This window comes from Enhydra lutris, unplaced genomic scaffold (assembly GCF_002288905.1).
Source record: "Enhydra lutris kenyoni isolate GAN:26980312 unplaced genomic scaffold, ASM228890v2 scaffoldscaffold20, whole genome shotgun sequence".
In the NCBI taxonomy this organism is placed as follows: Eukaryota; Metazoa; Chordata; class Mammalia; order Carnivora; family Mustelidae; genus Enhydra; species Enhydra lutris.
The window spans coordinates 6,314,673-6,341,814 of NW_019154104.1; the positions used below are offsets into that span (position 1 = coordinate 6,314,673).

Consider the following 27,142-nt stretch of genomic DNA (forward strand, 5'->3'; position numbering starts at 1 on the left):
GAAACATTCAGTTGTCAGCAGCAGCAAGGCCGCGCTGCCGGGTGGGGGCCTGGCTGTAGCCCCGTGACCTTCACTAGCAGAGGAAGCGGCTTTCTGGCTGCGCACTGGGCAAGAATGGATCTTCTGTGGGTGGGGAGAAGCGGCAATTGAGAAAGAAGAGCTAACAGTGGAGAGAGAGAAGAGGACTCGAGATGCACGCCCCGGTGCTCCCCAGGACTTCTTGCCAGTGGCGTGCCCTGTCTGTCCTCGGGTGCTCTCACTGCGCCGCTGGTTTTTGGTTCCTATGCTGGGGATCTCTGGGCCTGGTTCTATCACTGGGTTCGCCTCTGACAGCCGACAGCCTTCTTAACTGAGACACGAGTGTGGCCAGGACCTTTGGTTCTCAGGGCTCTCGGGAAAACCCCCCATTCCAGGTCCCAGCTCAGTGGTGGACTTTGGCTCCATCCCTGGTTGAAGAAGCCAGGACCAAGCTGGAGGTTTTCGAAACAAATACAGTTCCAGAGTCTAGAGGCCTTCAGCATTAATTCCCTGTATTCCTCCCTCCCAGTGTCGGAATCCCCTTTTCCAAAATCCCTGATGTCTCCTCTGCCCCTGGCTATGGGTTACCACATCTCCAGGGAGGCAAACGTCAGAGAACCCATTAAGTGGATTTACAGCTGAATGAGGTGCAAAGGAAAAGGCACCTGCAAGGAATATACAGTTTCTCATTCACCTGCAAGAAGTTAAAAAAAAAATGTTTTTACCCCATTACAGACAAGCAGCTGCAGCACAGATGAATGAGCCAAACAGAACCAAACCAGAACTCCCTTCTTGCCTCCTACAAAATGGTTACGACTCCTAGGACAGAGGTCATACCCTGTTCTGGTTCTCCTGTCACCTTACCCTGGTCTTCAGGTTCTAGAATTTTAGACCTTTGTACTGTCACCCTGGATCCATGTGGCTCCCCTATTTGCTCCCAGGTAGCTGCTAGAAAAACTTGCACAACTGGTCAGAGACATTAAAGAGGTAAACATGCATCAGTGGGGAAGTTCTCCTACACCTCAAAAGAGGTGTGGGAGTGGCAGTGCCAGAGAGATGGGGTGGGCCCTCCCGTGCCCCCAGAAAAGGGCTTGGAAGCACAGATTTGGAAAGACAGAAAATGAGGCGCAGACCTCTCAGAAGTGCGGAAGCAGGGGGGACATTTGAATGAAGAGACCCAGCAGATACCCAAGTAAAGGGTTTCTCGTTGCCTGGAGAAAACAAGCTGGAAGCATCTGCTGTGGGGCGTGTCCGTGACTTTTTTTTTTTTTTAACTTTTCAAGCAGAGAAGCAGCAGTGACAGTGACCCAGTGAAAGTGATTGACTCAGGGAGAACCCCGGTCATCTGTCTCCCAGCCCAGGGTGCACCCTGAGCTCTGTACTTTTCATCCAGAACCTTTTCCTCAAATCCACTTGTGCATGAAATGGAATTTGGGGCAATAAATGGGCAATTTACACCAGTTTGAAAGGGATCTGACTTGGATAAATGTGTTCCTAGTTTGCAGAGGGGATGGTGACGTTGCTTCTCAGAGCTGAGTTCACCAGGCATTGCTTTTAAGCTGAGAAAAAAAATCAGAAGATGTGTGAATGGGAGCCTAATAATGCTTAAAATGCATTTGCTGGTCATTCATCCCCTACCCTCTCAGCTTAATTTAGATTCTCTTTTGTTGCAAAAACAACTCTTAGGTTCAGCTTGCTTAGGAATTTCAACTTGCCTCATTTCTTCCGAGTAGCAGGAGTTAGGGGTTTTCTTGGACTCTGTGTTTTGGAGAAGGGACACTTGGTGTTCTCTAGCTCAAAGTTCCATCATAAAGATGATTTTTAAATCACCACTTGGAGTCAATCTTTGCTTAAGGTTTTTATTCCCTAAACTCCCATCCATTGTGAAGATTGTCCACTGGACTTTGTGGTGACAGCTCCCTCCACCCCCTGATCTGGCTGTGCGAACCCCTCAGATGTTTGCATCTCCTACCCATAGTGAATACCGCATCTTAAGAACCTTCAGCCAACAGGGAAGTGAAAGAAATATTCGCGGTAAATGATCTCAGTACATCTTACAGCACTCCCCCGTGCTGCTGCCTTTGAGATCAGGGGCTGCCGTTAGAGATGTCTTGATTGATCGCTGCAGTGGCCAAAGAGTGCCACTCCCTACTTCAGTGGTTTCAAAGCCACAAACATAACTATCCTTTTTCATAACCCAGGCCTAGGGACTTTGCAAAAAGGAAAAGGTTAAAAAAAAAAAAGACAGCAACAACAAAGTAAATTTCATATCAATGTATATTTGATGTATACTATTTGCAATCATTTGATTCAAAAAAACCTGCTTTTTTGACCACAGCACGTGTACACATAAGCTTAGTACACGGCTTGTCAGGCTCAGCACCACTCACATTCTGTGGATCGTTCTTCATGGGTAGGGGGCTGTCCTGTAAACTGTTCAGGACGTTGAGCAACAGCCTGCCTGGGTTCTACCCACGAGATGCTGGGGTACCCTCCCCTCCTGCCCAGTCATGACGATCACAAATGTCTCCAGGCACTGACGTGTGCCCTTGGAGGAAAGAGGGAAGGGGTCCAAAATTGTCCCTGATGGAGAACCGCTTACTTGGTATATGGAGTGTGCATGAATGAAATGAGGCGGATCCAGAATCCCCGCTGGAAATGTATACCTTATTGGGATTTTTTTTTTTTCCTTGCTTGCTTGTTTATTTTCATCTAATCTCCTTGGCCCTAAAAGTTATCCCAGGTACTTTTTTTCTCCATTTGCATGGATTAACCACATATTTTCAGATGTGTCACTCATGCAGAGTTGCAACGAGTGGATAAAAATATTTCAAAGCAGGGGTGCCTGGGTGGCTCAGTGGGTTAAAGCCTCATGATCAGGTCATGATCTTAGGATCCTGGGATCGAGCCCCACATCGGGCTCTCTGCTCAGTGGGGAGCCTGCTTCCCCCTCTCTCTGCCTGCCTCTCTGCCTACTTGTGATCTCTCTCTGTCAAATAAATAAATAAAATCTTTAAAAAAAAAAAGATATTTCAAAGCAAAAAGATCTAGTGATGTTACAGATGATAACAGATTTCTGGGGAGCACTTGTCTTCCTCAGTGGACTTCTTTGGATGGCATCCATATGCCCTTGATTTGCTACTACTAAGGGTGGTTCTTCACCTTTCCTACATAGCAGCCTCCTCTGGTGAATTTTTGCAAAGCTCAGTGTTGTCTGGGCTGGGGCCTGACATTTGGTTTTCTGGAGTTTCCAGGGGATTCCACCACATATCATGAGGTTTATGCCCTGGGGCACCTGGCTGGCTCAGTTGGTAGAACATGTGACTCTGGATCTCAGTCAGGGTCAGGAGTTCAAGCCCCACATTGGGCCTAGAGCTCACCTAAAAATAAACAGATTTTTACAAAAGTGTTAACTTTCTTTAAAAAAGAGAAAGAGAGAGGCTTATGCCCTGGAATCATCATCCTCAGCCTCAGACAGCTGTTGGATAAGCCATGCTTTGGTCTGTTCAACAGCTGTTTATCTATGTTCCAGGCGCTGTTGCAGATGCTGGGAACACAGGCCGCAGAAGGCGAGCCCTGCAGCAGGGCTCACTTTCTGGTGGAGAATTTGAGAGAATATGAGCACTTTGGTGTGTGCATTTGACTGAATGAGTATGGGGTCCTTCTGTCTCATAATTTCTGTCCGTGTGTGTCATCTGTTGTTTGGTGGTTTCTTTAAGCTTCTTGAATCCTTTTTACTCAGTTTTATAAAGATTTTTCACCTTCCTATAAAACGTTTCAGGTATGACGGGGAGTAGACGGAAATAAACACATGAGATCTATGCACAATTAAACCATTACTAAGGGAGTCATTGCCTATAATTCTCGGGCTTCCCATATGGGAATTTGTTATCATTTTGTTAGATCGGTCAGCTCAGCGATGCAAAGGATGGTACTCACACTTTGTAGTAGTCTAGGGCCACGAGGATTGAACCAAGGGCTTCCAGCTGTCCCTTGTGTTCTTAGTTTGTCAGAGTAAGGTGGTCTCTCCTATGACCCCACATCCCAGAGGAAGGAGAATGAGTGCAGACAGCAGCCACGCTAGGAATCACAAGATGCACAGGATGTCCGGCTGGATAGATGCTCAAAGCAGACCCCGCAGATGCCCAGAATGACAGGTCATGGCTGTCCAGAAACGGTAGGGTATACTCTAGCTTTACTAAGAGTGTTTGCTCTCTCCAAAGATATTGGAACAAATACACCATTTGGTAGGCGCCCCATGGGGTCCCATAGTTCTGGCAACCACTAGCTGGAAAGGGAAGAGGAAGTTGGAGGACTTTTGAGACAGAGCGAGGAACTATGTGGAATGCAGTTAAAAAACAAAAAAAAGAACCACAATCTGTCCCCTGCCAAGTCTGCAGCCACCCCCCACCATTTTAAAAGAAATGAATTCCATCCCAGTAAAATTGAAGTCACACGTTAATTAGCCACGGGTACCCAAGATTCTTGACTCCAAGGATCCTCGTGCCTTGACCAGTTCTTTTCCCATCACACCCACAGACGAAAGGCCTCTTCCCACCTCACCCCAGCCTCATCTCCATGCCCCAAAGAAACCCATCTCTACATTTTGGGGAAATGAAGTGCAATCTATATTTTTTTTCATCTAAAAAGCTGAGCCATTGGTTCTAGAAACTTTGCTACTTATTTATCTCACTGTAGCGTAATGTAATTGTGTATGTACCTTCACGAGAAGAGGATTTGAAAGCATTTTTTAGATGTGTGGCTGTTTTTTCAGTCTCGTACTGCAGAGAGGAGGCAATGTGATAAGACAACCACATTAAAGAGGAAAATTGAAATGGGATGCTGCGAGCTGGTCCAGAGGAGAAGTAACATTTGTTACCGAAGCACGAGCAGAGGAAGACATTTTTTAAATCCCAGTTTGAGATAGGCTCCATTTTAAGGATGGTCATAATTTTATTAGGCGTCCATGATGGCACACTTGATGTTCTACTGAATTAAGCAGTGGTAAAGGACTTGGGGTTTCTGTATGAGGATGCTGAATTAGGTACTTTGGGAAGACTCTCCTCTCCAAAAATAAAGAGGGTAATGCTTCTTTAATGCTCCTGTACCCCTCACCCCGGTTCCCCAGGGAGGCAACACATGAAGGCTTTTCCTGCTGAGTGGATCTTCATTCCTAGAAAGTGTTCCTAACCAAAATATCTTCCTCTTCTGCTCATAAGCTGGATTGAACCCTTTGGGGGAAGAAAACCTCTCTTTGTAGCCCCGGGAGAATCCCATTCAGTCATCCCACTGCTCACCTTCCCCTGCATCGGGTTCAGGACCTTTTATCCTTCAGAATCAGCCATGCCCTTGGAGCAGAAGCATCCCCCAGCCCCAAACCAATTGCCTCATCACCCCAAATCTCTCCAGTCAAAAAACTCAAGACCAGCATCCTTGATTAAAAGCATCCTATTCCAAAGTTTCCATCAGAAAGCCTCTCCTGTCTAAAGAATTGAGCCACCTCTGGCCTCTCTTGACCACGGATAATGGAATCTTCCAGGGAAACCCAGAGTGGGCTCACAAAAGTACCACGTCATGCAAGGTAGCAAGTCGGCCAGAGAGACGTTGAGGAAGTAAAAGCTGTGAGCAGGCAGAGAAGGGAGGGAATGGGCCATGCCACATCCTCTGAGGAATGGGGACTCGGGGATGGAGAAGAGGTTGCTGTGCTGAGGCCATGTCTTCAGGGGCTCAGGATTTGTCGGCAGAGGCAGTGTGCCGGGCACTGGTTCCGGGTGTTTTGTGTTTGCCCTCCCAGTAATCTGCAGCCTAAAGAAAAGAGAATGTCAGCCCAAACAGTGTGGCTTGTTTTTATGCTTGAAAAAATCACCATAGAAGAACTTCAGATAACGTATATGAATATGAAAGGTGGCGGAGATGTGTTACCTAGTGAAAACTTGAAGGAAAAAAATGGCAGAAAAGTATTTCCCGTATAAACCCCTTTTTTAAAGAGTCGGTATATGTGCATGAGTATAAATGCCTCCCATCAGTGAGCTCACCCAAGTGTCTGTATCTGTGTAGCCCACTTCTGGACATCTGTAGGAGAAAACGTGAATCTGGGAATGGGTCTACAGGGAAGACATTTATTTCTCACATTATATCCACCTCGTGTTTATTTTTTCTTAACATACTACCTTCATATTTTCTTAAAAAGGGAAGAAAACTGAGAAATAGTAGGTAGATGATTAAGCATCGTGGCATCTCTTTGGGGAGGAGGGATGGCAGGGTGTGAGCTCTGAGGCACACACAGGATGTTGGGGTGTGACGAACATCAGGGCATGGCGATGTCTAGCCACAGGTCCGAGAGACCTTTTTCCACAGAAACGTGGTGGACCAAATCGTCTCTCAGGCTGCTTGGTATTCCCCCAACCCACCTGGAGCCCAAGCGGGTCTTTCTGGTGTTGATCTGTCCCATTCTCAGTCTGCGGATGAAGAGAGTTCTGGTTGACGACATCCATGTTCATTTCCCTGTAAATCTGAGTATGGAGCCCAGATAATGTTACACTGACGCGTGAGACTCAAAAAGAAGCTGCTCAGGAGGGAAATCTTCGCAACATTGGGGTAGGCAAAGAGTTCTTAGTTGGAGCAAAGAAACCATTGAGTTGTAAAAGAAGTTCATAAATTCTACTTCTTAAAAGACACTATTAAGAAACTGGATAGGGAAGCCATGGACTGAGGAAAAAATATATGTAACAAAGGACTCTATCCAGAATGTTTAAGGAACTTTACAACTTTACAGTTGGGTTAAGCAACCCAATTAAGCGGGGGGCACAAACTTGAACAGAATGTTTGTCAAAGAAGATGCCCCAGTGGCCATTAAGCACATAAAGAGACGCTCAACCTCATTTGTCAGGAAGGAAATAAAGATCAGAACCACCGTGAATGACCACTACACAGCTATGAGGATGGGGAGAAAATGTGAAAGCTTGACAGTTTCAAGTATTGACAAAAGTGTGGGACAACTGGAATTCTCATACATGGTCCAGCTTCCTTGGAAGAGAGTTTGTCAGTCTCCTGTAAAGTTAAACATGCTCTTCCCAGCAGGGAAGGAGACACATGTTCACCAAAGACAGATGCAGAAGCTCATGGGGGCTTCAATAAGATCCCGAGCTGGAAATGGCCAAAATGTCCTCCTCTAGGTGCACTGGTAACCAGAGCGTAGTTCTACCCACACAGCTGAATACTGCTCAGTGATGGAGTAAGGAGTGAGCTGCTGGCCCGCCATCGGGAAGAGAGAGAAAGCCAGCCAGGAGTTGCCTGGGGCAAGGGTGGGTAGGCAAGGGGCACAAGGAAACTTTGGTGTGATGAAGTCTGTATCTTGGTTGTGCCCTCTGTCTTCCTTCTGATGATGGTTACCCTGGTATAAAATTGACCAAACTGTACACCCAGAGGGCACTCCCTGTTTCTCTCTGGGGCCTGTGTAGTGATGCCAGTGTGCACACGATGAACATGGAAGGACATTTTCTCAGACCATTGTGCTTTGCATGTTTGCTAATTCCAAGGGCAAGACGTCAAGAGGAGGGTGTCCCATGCCTACTCTCCCTTCCCATTCTACCCGCAGGGCTGCATGTCTGGGCTTATACCGCATAGGAACTGGTCCATTCAGAATGCAGAGTGAGGCCATAGGGACTGATCATGAATGAGATCTCGGCAAGACTGGGTGTGGCACCTTCTGTGAATGCCAAGGTGCCAGGGGAATCTTTGTCTGTGGAGGCCTCGGGCATGCACAGCTCTTTGGGCAGAAGGAAGAATTGGGGGACTCGTCCTAAAATGTCCTATTTTCAGTTGGTTGATGTGTCGATTTGGCTCAGCTAGGATGGGGTTGGTGATCGTGGTGATGTTTTGTGGGTCTGAAGCACTTTCCACATTGCCCCTTAGGTTCTGCGAAATTCATGTGGGCATTGATGGTACCCTTTTCCTTCAAAGGTTCTCTTTCTCTTCCTTCTTGTTTCTTTCCTTATGTCTATCTGTGGCCCTTTACACCTTCCTCCTGTGGTTCCATGTGTCTTTGAAGAATAAAGAACCACTTTCTTTAATTTTTCTGGGGAAACAAATAGGAAAAGTCTCCTGAATTTTTTTTTTTTAACCTGTATTTTTTCTTGTTCTGTCCCCATCGAACCTCCTGGTTGTTGAGGAAAAGTCTGGGTAAGAGTTACCTGGGGAGGGGCGCCTGGGTGGCTCAGTGGCTTAAGCCTCTGCCTTCAACTCAAGTCATGATCTCGGGGTTCTGGGACTGAGTCCCGCATCGGGCTCTCTGCTCAGCAGGGAGCCTGCTTCCTCCTCTCTCTCTCTCTCTCTCTCTGCTTGCCTCTCTGCCTACTTGTGATCTCTCTCTGTCAAATAAATAAAATCTTAAAAAAAAAAAAAAGAGTTACCTGGGGAGGCAGGGGCCATGCAGCCTGGCCAACCCTGGTTGCCGGCAACATTTGTATTCTCGAATGGTAAGGAACCTTTGCTCTGCTCTGCTGAAAAACAGGTGTGTGTTTTCTCAGCCCTAAGAGAGGAAGGGGCCCTTTCCAAAATGAGGGGTGGGAAAAGGCCTCAGCAGTGTCTTACAGAAGCTATGAGCCTTGCCTCTTGGCAACAGGCCGTGTGGGGAGGCAAGGGCATAGGGACAGCAAGAACCCTGAGAGCTGTGATTGGGACCTTAAGTCTTGCAATTCCACTAAAATATATATATAGTTATATATATATAACTTAATATCAGTGGGGAATGATGACTGTTTTAGGAATTTCACCCCAGGAGTTGCCAAATAAGTTAATTTACCTATTTCTCATGCACCATACTAAAATAAACCTTCACTCCATTATTGAGTGTAAGTAACGGGCCTCCTGCAGGCAAAATCGAAAAAGGCCTGCAGAGTAAAGTTCCTTTCCTCCACACCACCACCCCCCCAGCCATCACCCTTTTTGGAGACATTGTCTTCTAGAACCAGCGTCATCCTCATTATTAATCGCTTGTGGGACTTTATGCTGCATCACATTACTCCCTCGGAATTAAACTGCACATAGAGAGTATGAAAAATGCACTTTTTTAAACAGTAAAAAAGTCATTTCCTAGCATAATACCCCAAATAAAGTGCCGCGGAGCCATTAGTAGTAAATTGCATTTTTTGGTATGTAATTTGTACAAAAACTGACAAGTGAGAGCCCCCCTGTCCCCCCACCATTAGTCACTGGGTTTAGCGGACACCGAGGTAGTAATCTGCAGAGGCAGGCATTTTCGATGTCGACTTCAATTGCACACTTCATTTATTTGGACAGGGCACAGGCGGGGCGCGGCCACGCAGCAGCACCGCACCATTAGCGAGTCTCGCCCCAGGGCAGCTGGGACGCTGCGCTGGGGCAGATGTTCTTTTCAGCCTATTCAGTGACCATTCTTGGGGGTTGTTTACTGTTGCCATGGCAACTTTCATTTCCATAGCAGCGGCGCCGCTGTTTCTCAGAGGAAAATGAATTTAGTTATAAAAGGATAATATTTTTCTCTGTCTCTATATAACCTGCCATCTGTCAACTGGGGGATCAGGAAGGATTCAGAAACCTATTAAGAATTAGAGCAACAGAGTGAGGAGGGTTTTTTTTTTTTTTTGTCCGTATTAAAAGCAATAATAGATGTGGAAGCCAACATTGTGCCCTCAACATCATAACTTTAATTTTTTTCTTTATATTTTAAGAAGTGCAGGTTTTTTTCCCGTCTTTGTTGTTGTTGTTGTTTTTTAAATGTCTCCACCACCAACACCACCACTGTACGCACACACACAGTCTCGGAAAACACAATTTGCATTCTGCCGACAGACGGAAATGCCCCGACGTCTTGTGCGTAGCTTTCTAGATGCAGGTATATTTAGGGCTTTCTCTTCTTGGTGCTGTGAGCTTCCCCAGTTCCTCAAAGATTCCTAAAGCTAAACCTGTTGTCACCCCACTCCCTTCCTCCGCTGTGCCAGGGGAGCAAGCTCCGGGGGTGCACAGGTCAGCAGCCTATCAATTATGAAATCAGCAAAATGAGGGGGGACCATGCTTTGTCTGAAAAACTTACCAACCTTCCCTTTAAATCTCATTCTAGAATTCCTTTCTTCCTCTCAACTCCACATGGGAAGAAAGTCACCTTGGGGATAGCTCATCTAGTTCCTGGATTTTTTTTTCCTCTGTTGCTTTCATGAACTGTAGCTTGCAGGGGGAAGAGCACGTGCACACACCGGCCCCGTTGTAAATAATGTTATTTATTGGTTGATTTTTCCAGATCCTGACATTGATGCTGCCAGTGCCATGATGCTTTTGAATACTCCCCCTGAGATACAAGCAGGTTGTGAGTAGATATTTCTATAGCCTACAGCGCCATAGTTTGTGAATTTAACCTTCTCCTCTGTATCCCAGGCCATAGGAAGAACTAATGCTCAAGCAGAACTTCCCTTGTAGAATCGCTCCAAAACTACCTTAGTGCACGATCACATACGCATGCGCGTGCGAGCCTGCTGCCGTGCATACGTGTGAACGAGTGCATCGGTGTGTTTCTGAGATGACAGAGTTTTTATATAATCTCAGGGCTTGAGGCTTGGGGGAAGGGAAGTGGACCCAGTAATGAGTCCCAGTGGAGAGAACTTCCGTTCTCCTGCGGGGGTAGTTCCCGTGATTTGGTAGGTTCTGCTAGAAGGCTATGTGGGGCCAGCTTAACAGTTAGGGAACTGAGCAGTGCATATTTCTAGAAATTTCTTTCCCTTCGGGGACCTCATTGATAGCAGGCTACCATTTTACAGCTAGAGAAGAGAGGTGGCAAGGTGGGTTTGCAGGAGCTCGGGGTGGCCTTGAAATGGACCGTGGGTGCCCCTGTGTGTCAAGCCCACCAGCCCTCCAGGCTGTCGTGGAGAGGGGCAGGCCTCACTCAGCTAAGCAGGCCTCTTGTCTTCATCTTCTGTCGGCCGTTGAGCAATGTCAAGCTTGAGACCGTTCTTTTCCTCCCTTGAACTTCTCTCCTATCCACCGCCTCCTGTTTTTTCCCACCTCTAGAGCCTAGAGTAGTGTGGTCTTAGAAAGGTCTTCTTCCCAAGTGATGACTTTAAATGGAGAGGATTGTCTCCTCCTCCTGCTGACAGGAATCTGGTCCCTCTGCCCGCACTTTCCCCCCAGCTGGAAGCCCGCTGAGCAGATGGCCAGCTCACTTGCCAGGGTCTGCTCAGGACTTTGCTGCATTGCAGACTCCTGCTGACAGAACACACAGGTCGGAATTGGTAACAAGACATAGCAGACCCCCACCACAGCACCCTCCAGGGGCCGGGGCCTTCAGCTAGTTGGACCCTCTGGCTCCCTGAAGGGTGCCTGGCCTCCTGAGTCAGGGAATCCCCCCTACATCAGAGAACATCCATTCTTGGGGGCTTCTTTGAGTAGGGGACTGATGTGGAATTCCAGAACATCCTTCATAGCCCTCCCTGGGCCACAGCCTTCCCCAGAGCTTGAGGGAATTTGGCTCTATCCTTTCTCCTTCCTTCTTTTAAAAGACCCGAGGGATGCGGCCACCCATTCTTAGGAGAGACTTGTCCCTCTGGCAGGGGCTACTGTTACGTGCTCGAAAGGTGCAGAGTTCCCATTCTTTCTTTGCTAAACTCGGATCGCCAGCAACGGAAGGGTCAGGCGGCCCGCCTCACCAAAAAGCAGGCACCACTGCCAAGCACTGGTAGAACTAGTACAGTCCAGCAACTAGCGGTTCCCCTGTGATGTGGTTTTTCAATGATGTTTGACGTGACAGAGAAATTGAAAAACAAAACAAAACAAAAAACTCCGTCCTCAGAGGACATGGCAAGAAGCGTCCAGACCAGATTGTAACCAAGTTACCGTCTGAAAGGGTTTCCAAAACCAGGCTGCATAACTTGTCATGAGGAAAATACACTTTTCTTGTCCGAGCTGTGCAAGTTCTGCAGCATCTTCCTTAGCTCCCGGCCACGGTGCACAGTGATCACGGGCTTTGAGAGATGCTTCTGATGAGCCAGAATAATGGGAGTTAAGAGGGAAAGAGGCAGGGGGATTGGACAGAGCTTCCATGAAAGCCCATTGTTACTGAATTCTTGAGCCCAGGTAGAAGAGGAACAGGACTGATTTTGATTAGTTGACAAATTAATGGTTTGTATAATGCTCTCGTGGCTAAATGAACTTCTCCCCACTCACTCACTAGAACACTCAAACTCTAAATAATTATTTTTTCAAGGTATCCATAGTCTGTCTTACGTGAAAATACTGAAGTTGAGCTTTGAATGCTCAGTGTTTATGTGTTGAAGCTGTAGGGTCCTTTGTGGAAGGCTTTTTTCCCATGTTGATCTTCACCGCTGTGAGAAGTCCAGCCTCAGCCATCATGAAGGCCCTACGCCAAGAAGGGGGCTCCAGGGTCCTTCCAAAAATGAAGGAACCAGGAGGCCCCCAGAAGTCATGGAAGGAGAGCCCATTGGCAGGAGTAGCCAAAAAATCAGTGTGAAGTTAGGGGAGAGGATAGAAGACTATCTTTGTATTCACCTTTCCATCTGGCCCCAGTCTCTAGTAAAATCCCCTAGTGGTCCAGCTAGACGCTGGTCAACAGGCCAGAATCAGGCCCCTGAAGATGAGAGTAGGACTGGAGGGAAGGAAGTGAACTGGCTGGCGGTGAGTGTCTGCTGTGTGCACTTGGGTGCACTTGGGAAGCCAGACAGCTGCTGGTCAGCCTCCTGGTAAACCGGTCCAAGGAGTGTGTTTCTATCCTGGGACCTTGGTCTTCTCTTAGTATGTCATGGCTCGCTCTTCCTCTCCCTCCCCCTTGTTTTCATTTTACTTGTGTCACGTTGCTTTTCCTGAGATTCGGTGAATGCCTTGTGCCGTGCCATCCCCCCGCCTTGCCAGCATGCCTGAGGCCTGGAATAAGTGGGAGGTGATTCCTCACCAAAAAGTTTCCAAGGCAGCACCCCCCCACCGCCGCCCCCAGCCACCGTGCTGGAGGATGGGCAGCCCACCTAGTGGTGTTTGTGTTGCGCGAGACCCGGTGGGGACATGTGCGTGGCAGCCGGGCTCCCGCAGCCCCTCTGCCCACACGTGGTGAGCACGGACTGGCATCTGCATGGAGCATGCTGTGTTCAGCTCCCAGCCTGGGCTGTGGCCGAGCTCTGCTTACAGAGCCTCCTCGTGTGCTGCTATTTATAGCCCCTTGTTTTCCCCTCCTGGGCTGTGCGATGCCCTGGTTGAACGGAGGCCTCCAGCCTGGTCACTGCCGTCACTTCCAGCCGTAAGAGGGTGCCCCGGGTGGCTTGAAAGGCTCTTCCTTTGCCATCGACCTCCATAGCCACTCCACTTAAGGTCACCAGATGGCAGCCACTTGGATGGGTTCCTCTCATCGTCCCGGGGCCCAGCCTCTGCAAAGCTAGCTCGGGGCCGGCAGACCAGCTACCATCCATCCAGTCTGAGCTGAGTAGGTCATACAAAGGAGGCTTCTCAAGAAGCTGGTGAGAATTCCAGTCAGCCAAGCCCCTTTATCTTTGAGGTGTGCTATTCTGTCTTGCATGGGCTCTAGAACACTACTTCCAGAAAATTGAGCACAGGGCATTGCTGCCTCGTTAGCTCTGAATTTTAGATTATGCTGCTCATCAGATCTGTCCACCTACCGCCGCCCCCGAAACCACTGATAAAAGTGGCTAAAAGAGACTAATTCCAGCTTCTAGAGTCCACAGAAGTACCTCCTTTGCAGTTCCCCTTTGACAAGCCCTGGGGGTCATCTGTAACCCCCATGGAGGGATTGTTATGAAGTCAGATCACCATTACTCATCTTCAAAGGCTTATATAAGCCCTAGCTGGAATGTTCCCAGAGAGGAACTCTGGATCATAAACAGAACAACAAAACGGGACAGCAGAGGGGAGGGATGGAGGCGGCGTTCTGCTCCCTGCCTCGAAGTAGGGTATGTATCCAACACGCCAGGCACTGGAGAAGAAAGGCGACCAGCACGTAGGCTCCCCCATTCCAACCCCTTTCCCAGCATCCTTCCAAGTAAGCAGGTGGAAAGACCAACTTCGGGAAGGGGAAGGATTATCGGTATCACTTGCTGCTCAACTTATGGCCTCTGGTAGCGTTAGCCAGGGCTGCCCTCCAAAGGCAGCAGTAGGATCTCCGAGGTTAATTTTAGAAGCTGTGAAAATCAAGGAAGCGGAGCGTCAGGAGGGAAGCTGAGGAAGCCGGGATGGGGAAGTGCCGGGCTGGTGGAGCCTGGGGGGAAGTCTGTCTTGTGCCATCGACGTTTTTTTAGGTTCCAAGGTGATCACGGTTCGATCACGGTGAGCAGTGCTGCTGGGCTCAGCATTCTGTGTGTGGGTTCCCATCTTCTGGTTAAAAATAAAGAAATTTCAAGTCACTCTGTAGCATGGGAGAAAGCGGTCAGTTGGCAAGAACTGGGAGCTCTGGGGGTCCTGTCCTTGGCGCCTCCTCTCAGCAGCTCGAGCATCTCGGGCTCATGTCTTCTTGCAAGTAAAAGCTGAATACTGAGTTGCTCTAACAGCACAGGATGGTGCTGGAGGCCTGCGCCGGACATGTCCAGTTTCTCACCACATCCCTTCTCAGCCGGAGCTGAAGGACCCATTTCAGGGCATTGGGTGTGCTGGGCTGGTTGTAAAGGGCTTGGTCTTGAGGTGTCCTGGTTTACCCTGAGGGCAATACAGAGGAGCAGGAAGGGAGGCTTGCTGACAGGAAAAGGGCTGAGGAATGCATTTGGGCTCCTTCCGAGTCCCCCAGACCTAAGACTAGTTAAATATGGACCTCAGAATGCCTTTCTCAGACGTTTTAGACTGGCTGTGATTCGTTTTTCAGAAGCCTCCTTCCTGAGGCTTGGGGATGGAGACTGGAAGGAGGGAAGATGGGAGAATAGTTAAGTGCCACAGCTGGCTTCTGGCAGCCCGTGAGCAAATACGAACACGTCGTCATCCCAACATGGAGAGCGTTGCCAGTGATAAGGACTGAGAAGTGCCAGGGCTGGCAGAAGCAGCATTCGGTTGCAGCTCGTTTGAGACCAAACTCCAGGAGTCAGGAGAAGAGCCTAGTTTATGTGCCAGAAGTCTTGCGAGGCTCAGGAAATAGCTCGGGGAAAGCCTTTTAATGTGGCGGGATAGCTTTGTCCATGAGATTCTCTCTGAAGTGAACACACTTCATTAATAGGAGGATGTTTTAGTGGGTGCGTGCAGATTTGGGGATAACAAAAAGCATAAAAGGCTAGAAGAATGTCCCCCTGTCTTGACACACCCTCCCTTAGCTTCTGTTCCTTCTAGATCGTTAGTAAGAAGATGCTAGAGGGATGGGATGGGATGGTGGAAGGATGGACAAGATGGCGATAATGAGCTTACAGAACAGACCAGTTTACATCAGTCTTCCTATTTAATACTCAGAACCACCCTAGGAGCTGTGTTTATGCCAAGTTTAGAGGTGAGGAAACGGCGGCACAGGAAGGTTAGGGCACTTGTCCAAAACTGCGGAGCTAGTGGTAGGACAAGACTTCAGTGGAGATGAAGCCATGTTGCCCTGAGCTTGTACTCTTATCCACTGCACAACACTTCCTCCATGGAGGCTTAAATGAGGTGAGACGCATCAGTGGACCCTGGGCTTCAGTCTGTGTGCACTGAGGACTGGCTTCCTTTCTTTGTTCCCCTCCCTGTTGGGCATGGCCTTGGGGCTTAAAGGGTCTAGGCACTTGGGCAGAGGACTCTGGGCTTGGGGCAGTGTTCTTGGGGTTGCTTTTCTTCTTTGACTGGCGAATGACTCACTGGCCATGTCGGAGTCCGGAGAGCCTGTGCTCTGTGACTCCCATCTGCTGTCTTTACTTTCCAGGGCACCCCAGTCGTTGTCCCAGGATTTTGGGTGTCTCGGGCATTTTTCCCCTAGGGGTGACCCTGACATGATTTCCACAATGGGAGCAGAAGCACTGGTGAGAGCAGTCATTGCCGCTCCAGCTGCACTCTGTGACCAGGAAGATGGCTAAGTTCTGGCACCTTCTGGTTTGTCTCCCTCTGTTCTTACGGACTTCGGCTCACGGGGAGTAGAGACAGCACAGGCTGCCTCGGGGTGCTCTGAGGACCGTGGTGGTGGTGATGATGGTGCTGATATTGACGGCCGAGATGTATTTTGTTAACATTAGTGCCTTTATTAACTCCGTGAAATCTCCGCTCTGTGGGATAAATCCCATTTCTGTCCCCATTCTCTTACTGAAGCAGCTCACTCAGCAGACACAGGCAGTGAATGACAGAGATGGGACATAGACCCAGGGCCTTCCAACACCAGAGTCTGGCTCTCAGCCACTACACTCTGGACCACATCTCTGCTCAGAACCCTTTAATGGTTTCTCCAGTCCCCATGGGGCAAAGCCCAAAGGACCTCATTCCTGCAGACGATCACACACTTTAACAAAATTACTTTTTGTTCTTGTGCACGCTGCCATTGTTACTTCCAGGCCTTGTGTGTGCCATTCCTCTGCCTTGGAATGCCACCTTCGATGGCCCTTTCTACAGGAAGTCTTCCCAGGGACCCTTTACTACAGGTCAGGTGTCTCCATCCTTCTGTGCCTACAGGCCCCCGGCCCCAGCACCTACCGTGGTGTATTCCCTTGCCTCTTTAATTCTCTGTTTGTCCCGCTTAACTGTGGCAACCCTGTGTCCCCTTCATCGAATACCTAAGCAGGCACTTGGTATGCCAGTCCATTAATCAATACAGTCCGTATATGGGACTGTCATGGTTTGCTGGTGAGAATTATAACTGTGGTTATCAATTTTAAATTTTTTTTAAAAGATTTTATTTATTTATTTGACAGAGAGAGATCACAAGTAGGCAGAGAGGCAGGCAGAGGGGGGGGGGGTGGAAGCAGGCTCCCTGCTGAGCAGAGAGCCCGATGTGGGGCTCGATCCCAGGACTCTGGGATCATGACCTGAGCCGAAAGCAGAGGCTTTAATCCACTGAGCCACCCAGGCGCCCCATCAATTTTAAATTTTTAAGTCATTTTAACAAGTAGTCCTTTCTGTCAGATTGTCTTGCTGTTCTGAATCAGATCATTAGTAACTGTTGTCTTCAATAGTATTATCAAAATTGAACTCAGCCTCTGGCTGTCGGGCCATTTTGAAGAGACTGTCATATGGAAAAATAACCAAAAAAAACCCTTTGCCGAGGTCTCCAAAACAGACAAACCAAAAGCCTCTCTTTTCAAACTACCCGCAGCACGTGTCTGCAAACCCCAGAGCTCTCCTGATTTTTGTGTGTCTGTCCTTGGGAATTATGGGTATTTTTCCTCCTGGGTTTTCTTTTAAAAGCCTTAATAATCTTAGTTCCTGTTTTTATGTCTATGATCCATTTCTAAGTAACTTTCATGTATAGCCTGAAGTAAGGACTAAGGTTCATTTTTTCCCAAATGGATCTCCAGTTGTTCTGTCTTTCCCCATTGTGTTGTCTTGATAACTCCACCAAAAATCAAGTTGCCTGTGTATGTGTGGATATATTTCTGAATTCTGTGTTCTTCCTTGATCGATAGATCTCTACTGACACTAATCCTACTCTGTCTCATAGCTCTATAGGACGTCTTGAAATCAGTAATGTAAGTCAGTTAATATAAATTTTAGACCCTCTTCCTTAGGACTTATCAGCTAAGCAAAATAGGATATTTACTAAGAGTATCATTATACAGGTTTCATGCTTCTAAGATAGTTGGTAAGTCTCCCGTCTCAGATGATCTGTTGTCTGAAATCAGGGTAAGGGACACGGGTAAGAGTTCCTGATCTAGTTCAACCTACTGTCACAGTTAAATATGGTAGGAGAATGGGAAGATTCTGGACCACTGGACTGTACTGGGACTGTTGACTTTGGGCACTAGTTTTAATTCTGTCTCCCATCTACCTTTTAGAAAACCCAGTGGCAAGGGCTTTGCACAGACCTACTTTTAAAAAAGTAGCAAAAATATTAGCAAGAGCCACAGAATTCTCGAGGAATCAGTCTATATACCCCATATTCAGGAGTAGACATTCATCCTCTATGAGGGACCTCTTGTTGAAGGTGTGGCATATTAATGTAAACATTCCCTTAGAAGCCTAAAATTTATAGGAGTAGAAAGTAGTGTTTGCGTTTTGTAAGGACTGTTTTACTCTATGGGCATTAAGAACTTAATATCCAGAAGGGTTTTCATTTTTGAATGTATAATCTTCTAGATCCTTTTTGGTGTGGCCTCTGTTTGGGAAAGCCTGGTTTATCAGCCTTGCCTGTGCATGACTGTGCCAGTGGCTGTATGAGCACAGCGAGAGCTCGGGGGACTCAGGACGCTGTTCAGAGAAGGAAGAAGAGATTTTGGTCACTTGCACAAAGTCACACAAGAGGAACTAAGATGAAAGCTAAGACTCCAAGCCCGGCACCAGGGCTCTCACTTCCTGAGGCACGCCTGGCCCCGTGGACACAGGGAGGAGAATTGGTAGTACAGTGAGAGTATTAGCTTGAACCAAATGAAACTGCTGTTTGGGAGCTTGAAAAAGATGGACTGTCAGGGACTTCCTGTGGTTCCCCTGTTGCATGACTTCTCAGACAGGTGTGAGGCCACTGTAGGATTGTATGGAAACAGACGGGATCCGACGGTCACTAGCAAAAAGGTTCACTTAGGGTTACCAGGGATGAGGGTATTTAGGAGAAGACGGGATGATGAGAGAACTCTCGGGAGATTTGCTCGGGAGAAGCTTCGAGAAAGGAGGAAGTGGGCCCTCCCAAGTGGGCTCTGCATGATTCTGAGGCAGGAGCCAGAGCTTCCCTTAACAACCCTCTGAGGAGGGGTCTTTCCTCGGTGGCAGAAATCATTGAGCATGAACTGTGTGGTGAGCATGCCAAGTAGCTTTTGTAAAATCAGCTTTGCCATTATTTTGGCTCTTTTTTCCCTTGCTGGATTAAGGACAAATAGAAAGGTGTTCTCAGCTTCTGACCATGATCGGGGAAGCATGATGAAATGCTTTTGTTTGGTCATTGCTATCAGACTTCTGTCAGTGTTCTTGAGATCCTGTTAGGGTTAGGGTCTGACTGGAGATGAAAGCTTGTATTTAAATGCAAGAAAATAATGTTTGAATCGCGTTTTTTAACACTCACCCTTTTCTAAACCAGTGCATCAGTAATTTGATTGTAAGGTATTGGTCTGACACGGCTGACTGAATTTCTTTCTTGAGGCATGGTATCTTTCTTTCCCTGTGTGCATGTGTGTGTATGTGTGTGCGTGCGTGTGGAAGCACGCACATGTATTTCTCTCTGTCTCTGCTCACTCTCTATGCCAATAATAATCACTTTCTCTCTCTTTCAGTTTCCCTTTCCCTCTCTTTCTCTCTGGTGTGTCCAAAGTTTCCGACTCAAAACACAAATTGAACTCACGTGCGGTGCCTTTTTCCTTTTTGTTTTTCCAGTTCCTCCAGGAGTGATACAAAATGGAGCACGGGTTCTGAGCCGTGGGCTGTTTCCTGGAGTTCGGCCTTTGCCGATCACTCCCATTGGAATGACAGCAGCTGTGAGGTAAGGGGGACACTCGCTAGGCAAAGCCTGCCTAAGGAGTGGGTAGGGCATCATCTTGTTTCCCCCGGGGTCACTTGGGATAAAGAGGCTGGGCCTCTAAATAGTGAAGACGGGTAACCTGGTTTGGGTGTTCAGAAAAGTCAGAGTAACTCCCAGGGACCGCAGTCCAGGTGCCAGCTTCTCTTCCTGGGCTCAAATTATCTTGGTGTCTTGGCAGATAAGGAGATGAAGACAAATTAAGCATGTTTCTTCTAAGAAGGTGGGGCAAGGTGGGGAAAAGGAAGTGGTGAGCAAGTTGTTCATTAGATTCTAGGCCAACTGGTCTACCTCTAGAATGCAACGCAAAATCCTGTGTGAAAAGTGCTTTGGTAAGTGGGATATAAATAACAGGAGGCATCACTCCCCTTCTTCCAAGAATCAGGTCAGTTGCCAAGCCACATGGACTCTTCCTTGGGAAGTTGCTTTGCTCCGTGCTTCCTACTCCATTGCCAGCCCTGGGGTAGGGTCTTTCGCTAGCTTTGACCCCTCACAGGTGCCACTGTGGATGCCACCTTCTGTTTTCCTGCTGCTTCTCTGCCTACTGCCGCCCACCCATCAGCCACTGCCAGACTGATTTCCTAAAATGTGCCTCTCTGGCTGTCTGCAGAAGCACCTTCCATGACTCCCACACATCAGTCTGACATCACCCTGGTCCTTCCATCTCCTTGAGTCAGATTTGTTCCCCAAAGGTGTCCAGTGTTGGCCTATCTTATCCACACAGAGGAAACTGGATAAGGCAACTGAGTCTGCCTCAGACACCTCGTGCAAAGCAGCACCTCCTTCAAGGTCCATCACAAAAACGATTGCTTCACAAAGCTTTTCAGAACATGGCCTCTGAGCCACCCTCATTGGATTTCTCTTTACTTTGAAAGCCCCATACTTTGGTTGTGGCCCTTTGATGGGTGACCCTGTGGTAAAATTCCTCTGTGTGTCATCCTCTCCTCTCAGTGGTTCACTTGCCATAGACAGAGGCTGGCTTTCACTCACTTGGCTGATGGCTGATGACTCCTCACGTTTGCACAGTGTCGGGCCCAGGCTCTCGCTTGGAAGGCCTGTCACCCTGAGCTGTGCCCCCCACAGCCTCCTCTCCTTGCTCACTCTCTGCACTTTTGGATCAAGTTTGCATCTGGAAGCCATTTCCCTTTCATAGTGTCTCATGTCCCAAAGGAAACCAGCCCAGAAAGTCTGTTAGGGGGCCTGAGGGAGATGCAAAGTCGAGCTCCCTCATGTGAAGCAACCACGTGAAGTTTTCCCGCTCTTGTGGCAAACCAGCCTACTCTTGCCAGGATGGAGGTCCTCCGATCTTCAGGGCAGACACTGGTGTCTAGGACCTGATGAAGAGGGAATCTGGCCGGAATTAAAATAGTCATAAAGTTAGAAAACCAAATACCATTTCTGCTAATTTAACATGGTAATACTTTACAAAAATAGATGGGAAGGGTCTCTCATACTTTTCCAGTATCTTCCATGGCTATCTGTAGATCAGTAATTCCTGAGTTCACAAATGAAAAGCCTCTTCCATGAAGCCAAAGTACCAATGCCTTTGCCTCCCATTATTAAGAGAGACATATTCCATTTTCTGTTCTTGCTTAAAATCTTTTCAGCCTCACCTCCCGCTTTACGTTTTTGGCCGACAGGACTTTGAGACTGTAGACTGGTTTCTCATGGAACAGCAGCCCCAGTTAGCAGATTCCAGGCATAGATATCAGTTTGTCGTCCTGAGCATTCTTTCAGCCCTTTCCAGGATGGAGCTGGAGGTGGCTTCGGCCATTTCTTGGAGCAGAGCATGGGAGAGCCAGGCACACGGGGAGACCGGCGTAAGACCAGGTTGGTCTTCAGCAGGAGCCAGCCCCTAATTTTTATTATTACCCTCGTAACATATATATTAGCATACACTATACTGATTAGTACTCCCAGAGGATTATTTAAAATATTGATTTCCTTTTTGTTCCCCCCTGGTTATGTTTTGGGTGGGCGATAACAAAGCACCACCATAGAACAGTGACATCCTGTCTCTCATTAGAGTCGCCGCTTCTCCAGTCCAGGAAGCACCTCACTTTGGCTCTGCCACAGTGAGAGACCACAGAACAGGTTTCCAGTGCATTCAGGAGACAAAAACCACACTAAGTGTTCGAGCAGGGAGACCTTCATGTAAAGAACCATTAGCCAGGTAGGAAGTTATTAACCAAGTAACTGGAAGGGTAAAAAGAGAACTCCAGGTATCCTGGGGAGAGCAGTTGCTGGAAGCAGCCATATCCCCTGGGGCTAAGAGAAGAAAGGGAAGAGGTTATGATGGTTGCCTGGCGGAGGTGGGGCTTGGACCTCAGCAGAGGAGCTGGTGGCGGGGATCTAGACCTCTGGCCTGTAGCCCTTACTGGGGTTGCTGGAGTCTCTGAGCTGGGAGGAGGGACCTGTGGAAGGACCAGAAGGATCTCAGGAGATCCCAGGATCTCCTGCTGGTGCAAGCCCTATAAGGGAACGTGAAGAAGCGTGTTCTGTAAGCATCAGAGGGAGCAGGAGCTGGATTCAGCAGCTTCTACAGGAATGAGCTGCTGCCTCCAGTGAAGAGGAGACACGCCCGGGAAGTGGCGTGTCCTTTCTTCCTCCACCCCCTTCCCATTCTTTCCGGGATACCTACTGTGGTCTGAGCCTAACGTTGAGCCTGATGGTGCGCCAGCCCCAGCCCCAGCCTGCAAAGCACTGTGGAAGGGTGGGTTTGGGGCTGAGTGACAGTAGCCTCAGAATGGCACCATTTTCTTGATGTCTGTCCACTGGGAAAGCACGCATAGCCCAAGAGTGACCTTCCTGAGCATGCTGAGAAGTTTTCAGTGAAATGCGCAACGGCTGGTTTGCAAAACTAGACAGGTTACTCTCTGCATAAAGAAGAGAGAATCAGTCAAGAAAACCGTGGTGCTTTTGCAGTGCATTATCCAAATACAAGTTCTGCACCTTCCAGCTCAGTTTTAAGAGGAATTAGGGACAGGAGTGTGGCAAGCTCTGTAAGATCAAGTGCCCTTGCTCAGAATACTTGGCCTTCTTCGTGCCCCACATGCCTGGCAAATAATGGGCCCTGAGATGCTTTCAGAAAGAGTACATATATACATAGCCACGGGGCTATTTGCAAAACCAATGTCTTTGTAAAATCCATTAATAAGTCTTTGGGCAGGGGCATTTGTTTTGCTCTTTCACATTCAGTGTAATTTAAAATTTTTAAAAAATGTGACCATGTGTCTGAGGTTAAAAGGAAAACAGTCCACAGGAGAACAGAACAACAGCAGATGGCAGCCAGACCCCGTGGCGGTGACCAAGGGTTCCTGGGGATGTTCATCATTTCCGCCACTGCCCCATCAGTGCAGGGGTGGGGGGAGTGTGGAGGGAGGGCTGGAGAGTCATTAGCACCCACTAAAGACCGATTTCCTACTCTGCTTCATGTGACAGGTTTTCTGTGTGAGTCTAAGCGACTTCTCCTTAAGTGAAAATATTTGTCTTTCAGGGATTTTTTTTTCCCACCACTGAGTGGCAAAGGCCATGTTTGTTTGTCTTAACTCTGAAACTGTTATTGACATAGATGAAGTGTTACTTTTATTAGCTGATCATTACACAGCTTGTATTTGCTGGGTTCCTTTGCATATAATTATGATGTGAAATCTCCTTGTAAGAGTATCTGTCAATAGTGTAATTGACTTTACAGTGTTGACTTTTTACTCAATAACCTCAGAGATCGGCCCATCCTTACTCATTGGAAACCTGCATATTTTTACATTTGCCTGGGCACGGAGTCCTCAAAACATACTATCCTCAAAATGACTCTCACACATCTTAAAGTTTTATGCCTGTGTCTTCGGTTTTCCCAGAGACATTGCTCGCAGAGAATATATTGGATGGAACAAACGATTAGAGCCGCAGGAGAACTGTTTCTGGCCCTCTTGGGAAACAGGAGCCCAAATTTCTTACATTTATAGCATTATGGGCTGCCTCCCAGGTAGGGGCCATATAGAAACTCTCTGGGATCTGGGCCCCCTTGCTTTCAACTCTGAGGGCTCTTTTTGACCCCAAGTGATCATTCAGGTGGTAGAGAGGAATTAATGTCCCAAGTTTTGCCGAAGAGGACTGGGAGGAAATTGCTGGGGGTGGAGGTCCTTTATAAGGCAGTAGAGCCAGAAATTACACACAAGAACTCAGGAACCAAGTTTCCCCAGCCCTTACCTTGTGGTTGTGTGTGTGTGTGTGTGTGTGTGTGTGTGTGTGTGTTCCTGGGCTTCTCATGAGAAAAGCAGTCTCACGGAATATTAGGGTAATGCAGAGTTCCGTGCCTGGTGCATGGTATGTGTTAAGTAGGTGTTTGATAAAATAGATAACGTGGAAAAACACACAACCCAGGGCAAAGGACTTGAATAGACATTTTTCCCAAGAAGAAAATACAGATGGCCAAAGCACATGAAAAGATGCTTGGCATCGCTAATCATTAGGGAAATGCAAATGAGAACTTTGAGATAACCATCTCACACCTATTAGGATGACCTGTAGCGACAGCAGAAACTAACAAGTGTTGACGAGGATGTGGAAGACTTGAACCCCTTGTACGCTGTTGGTAGGGATGTAACATGGTGGAGCTGTTGTAGAAAACAGTATGGCAGTTCCTTAAAAAATAAAAAAATTACCATATGATCCAGCAAGTCCGCTTCTGGGTTTGTACCCAAAAGAACCAAAAGTAGAGTCTTGAAGGGATATTTGTTCATCCATGTTCATAGCAGCGCTATTCACAATACCTAAAATGTTTAAGCAACCCCCAAGGGCCCATCAACAGATGAATGAATAAGCAGTATGTGGTGTATACACAGAATGGAGTCTCATTCAGCCTTGAAAAGGAAAGACATTCTGATACATGCTACGGTATGGATAAGCCTGGAGGACATTAAGTGAAATAATCCAGTCACAAAAAGACAAACACTATGTTCCACATATGTGCGGTATTTAGGATAGTCAGAATCCTACAGACAGGAAGTAGAAGGGTGGTTGCCAATGGCTGAGGGGAGGAAGGAGTGGAGAGTTAGTGTTTATTGGGGACAGGGTTGCAGTTCTATAAAATGAAGAGTTCTAGAGTTGGCTAGTGGTGGTGGCTGCACAGTGTTCTGAATACATTCGATACCCCGACCTGTAGAATTGAAAATGGTTAAGACGGTACGTTTTTTGTGTTTGTGTGTTTTACCACAGTAAAACCAATTGGGGAAAAAAATAAAGTTAATAATGTAGGGAGCCTTGGATTCATCCAGCCTGCCCTCCACACACCTTCCCAGGTCCCCTTTCTGAGCACCTGAAGCGTAGCCGCAAACCCCAGGAAAAGGCTTAGATTGAGTGTCTTACGCCCCCTTCAGGACAGTGTACATCTGTGCCCAAGCCATTGTCTTTAAGGAGTGGGAGCCGTCATCTGAACCACAGCAGTTTATAAAATTACAAGAAAGTTCCATCCAGTCACCTTCTAAAGCTTCTCAACATTATTTGGACCTCAGATGGAAACTACAGTTCCCATGGAACAGGAAGCGAGTCAGGAATTAATGGTCTTACTCTAATACAAAGCATCAGTGCCTGAGGTGCTGTCAGAATGGAACATCAGGAAAACTCCTCTCAGCCTAAGATCTGCTCCTGGTCACCTAACTGTGTCTTTCTCCTTGAGAAGGTGTTTGTCACAGGAGTACGGTAAGCTGACAACGTTCAGTTTTAAGATAGGGTATAGTCTAACAACAGAACTTGAAGGAAGTTTTGCCCCTGGTCTTTCTTTTTCTTTTTTCCTTTTTTTTTTTTTTTTTTTTAAAGGAGACAAAGCTTTGCCCTTCTCTGTTTTTTAAGTAATCCCTACACCAACCTGGGGCTCGGATTTACAACCCCAGGATCAAGAGGAGCATCCTCTGCTGACTGAGCCAGCCAGGTGCCCCTGGGCTTGCTTTTTTATTAATTAAAGTATAGTTGACACACAATTTTCCATTAGTTTCAGGTGTACAACGTAGTGATTGGACAAGTCTGTACATTGTCCTATGCTCACAACAGGCAAAGTTAACCATCTGCCACTGTTCAACGCTGTCACAATATCATTGACTATTCCCGATGCTGTACCTGCTACTGGTCTTTTTGTATTGTATTTTGGTTTGTTTTAAAAACCGAGCACCTGTTGCTTCTGTCTTCTGAAATCATGGTCTTTGAAGGCAGTTCTGAAACTCAGAACTGAAACTCAGGAACTCAGTATTAGGTTATGCTTTATGGTAGGAAGGAGAGGAGGAAATACTTCAGGAAGAGTATGGCTTATTTTTAATTTCTTTCTAAATTCATTATGAAACTGTAGGAATTTGTTCATTTCACCAAAGTTTTAAGATTTATTGGCATAAAGCTATCATCTTTTAAAATACCTTTGTAATTATGTTCCTTTTTCAGTCCTTATTTCATTTTAACATCACCTTTTTTGCTTAATCTTGCCCTACTTTTTTGGTTTTCCTCTCAAAGTCAATTTTCAGGTTGGTTTTTGGTTTTTGGTTGTTGTTGTTTTTTTTGGGGGGGGGTTGGTTTGTTGTTTTGTTTTTTTTCATTTATAATTTGCTTTCTCTTTATAGGTTTACTCTTTTTCTCTTTGCCTGGATTGGTTACTTTCATTTTAAACTTTTCTTCTTTTTCTATAAAAATGTAAGGTTATAATATCCTTGAAACTACTGCCTAGTGCTGTCCCATAAGTTTTGATACCTGTTATTTTCATCATTAACAGTGCAAAGTATTTTCTAATTTCTATTTTGATTTCTTTGACTCAGAGGTATTTTTAGGAGCGTGTCTTTAAATTTCCAAACTGAGAAGGTGATTGTTTCTTATTTTTGTTTTTAGTTACCTCTTCGACACTGATTTTTTAACTACCAGGCATTTGTGGTCAGGGAGTTGTTCTGTAAGATACTGCTTCTTCGCAATTTGGGAAATTTGCCATGTGGTCTAGTATGTGTTGGTTTTTATGAATATTCTATGTGTTCTTGAAAATAATACAACTTCGTCACTAACACATGTTTTGTCTATGTCCATTAGATCAAGTCTGCATACTAACCCTGTGTGTGTGAGAGAGAGGAGGGGGTGCACACTTGATTAATTGGATACTGAGAATGATGTATTAAAATCTCCCATTACAATGTGGATTTGACCGTTTCTCCTTGTAGCTCTTTCAGTTTGGTCTGTATATATTCTGAAGCTATCTTAGTGGAGGTATCCATGTTTAGAACTGTTTTATCTTCCTGGTGGATTGAACCTTTATGAATGTTTAATGACTCTTTTTATCTGTAGTAATGATTTTTTGCCTTAAAAATCTGTCTTCTCTGGTTTTAATATAGCTACACCGGCATGGCACGAGACAACATTTTCCATCCTTTTACTTTTAACCTTTTTTTGTCTTTGTGTTTTAGGTTTTTTTCCTAAGAAACAAATGGCTTTTTAAATTTTTTCTGTGTTAATGATCTTCACCGTTTACTGAAGATTTTTAGCCCCTTTTTAAATAACATATTTGGATTTATTTCTACCATT

At 46.8% G+C, this 27,142-nt stretch overlaps 1 protein-coding gene across 3 annotated transcripts in view; it reads left to right on the forward strand.

Annotated features, from left to right (window-relative positions):
- LOC111148508 (forkhead box N3) overlaps nt 1-27,142 on the forward strand; it is a 297,030-nt gene that overhangs the window by 261,767 nt on the left and 8,121 nt on the right. The window contains exons 7-8 of one of the 3 annotated variants that reach the window (XM_022505114.1): nt 10,295-10,360; nt 19,453-19,558. In XM_022505114.1, the coding sequence (XP_022360822.1) occupies nt 10,295-10,360; nt 19,453-19,558 (172 nt within the window). The remainder of the gene's footprint in view (nt 1-10,294; nt 10,361-19,452; nt 19,559-27,142) is intronic. The other 2 variants (XM_022505115.1, XM_022505117.1) reach the window with 2 other exon arrangements.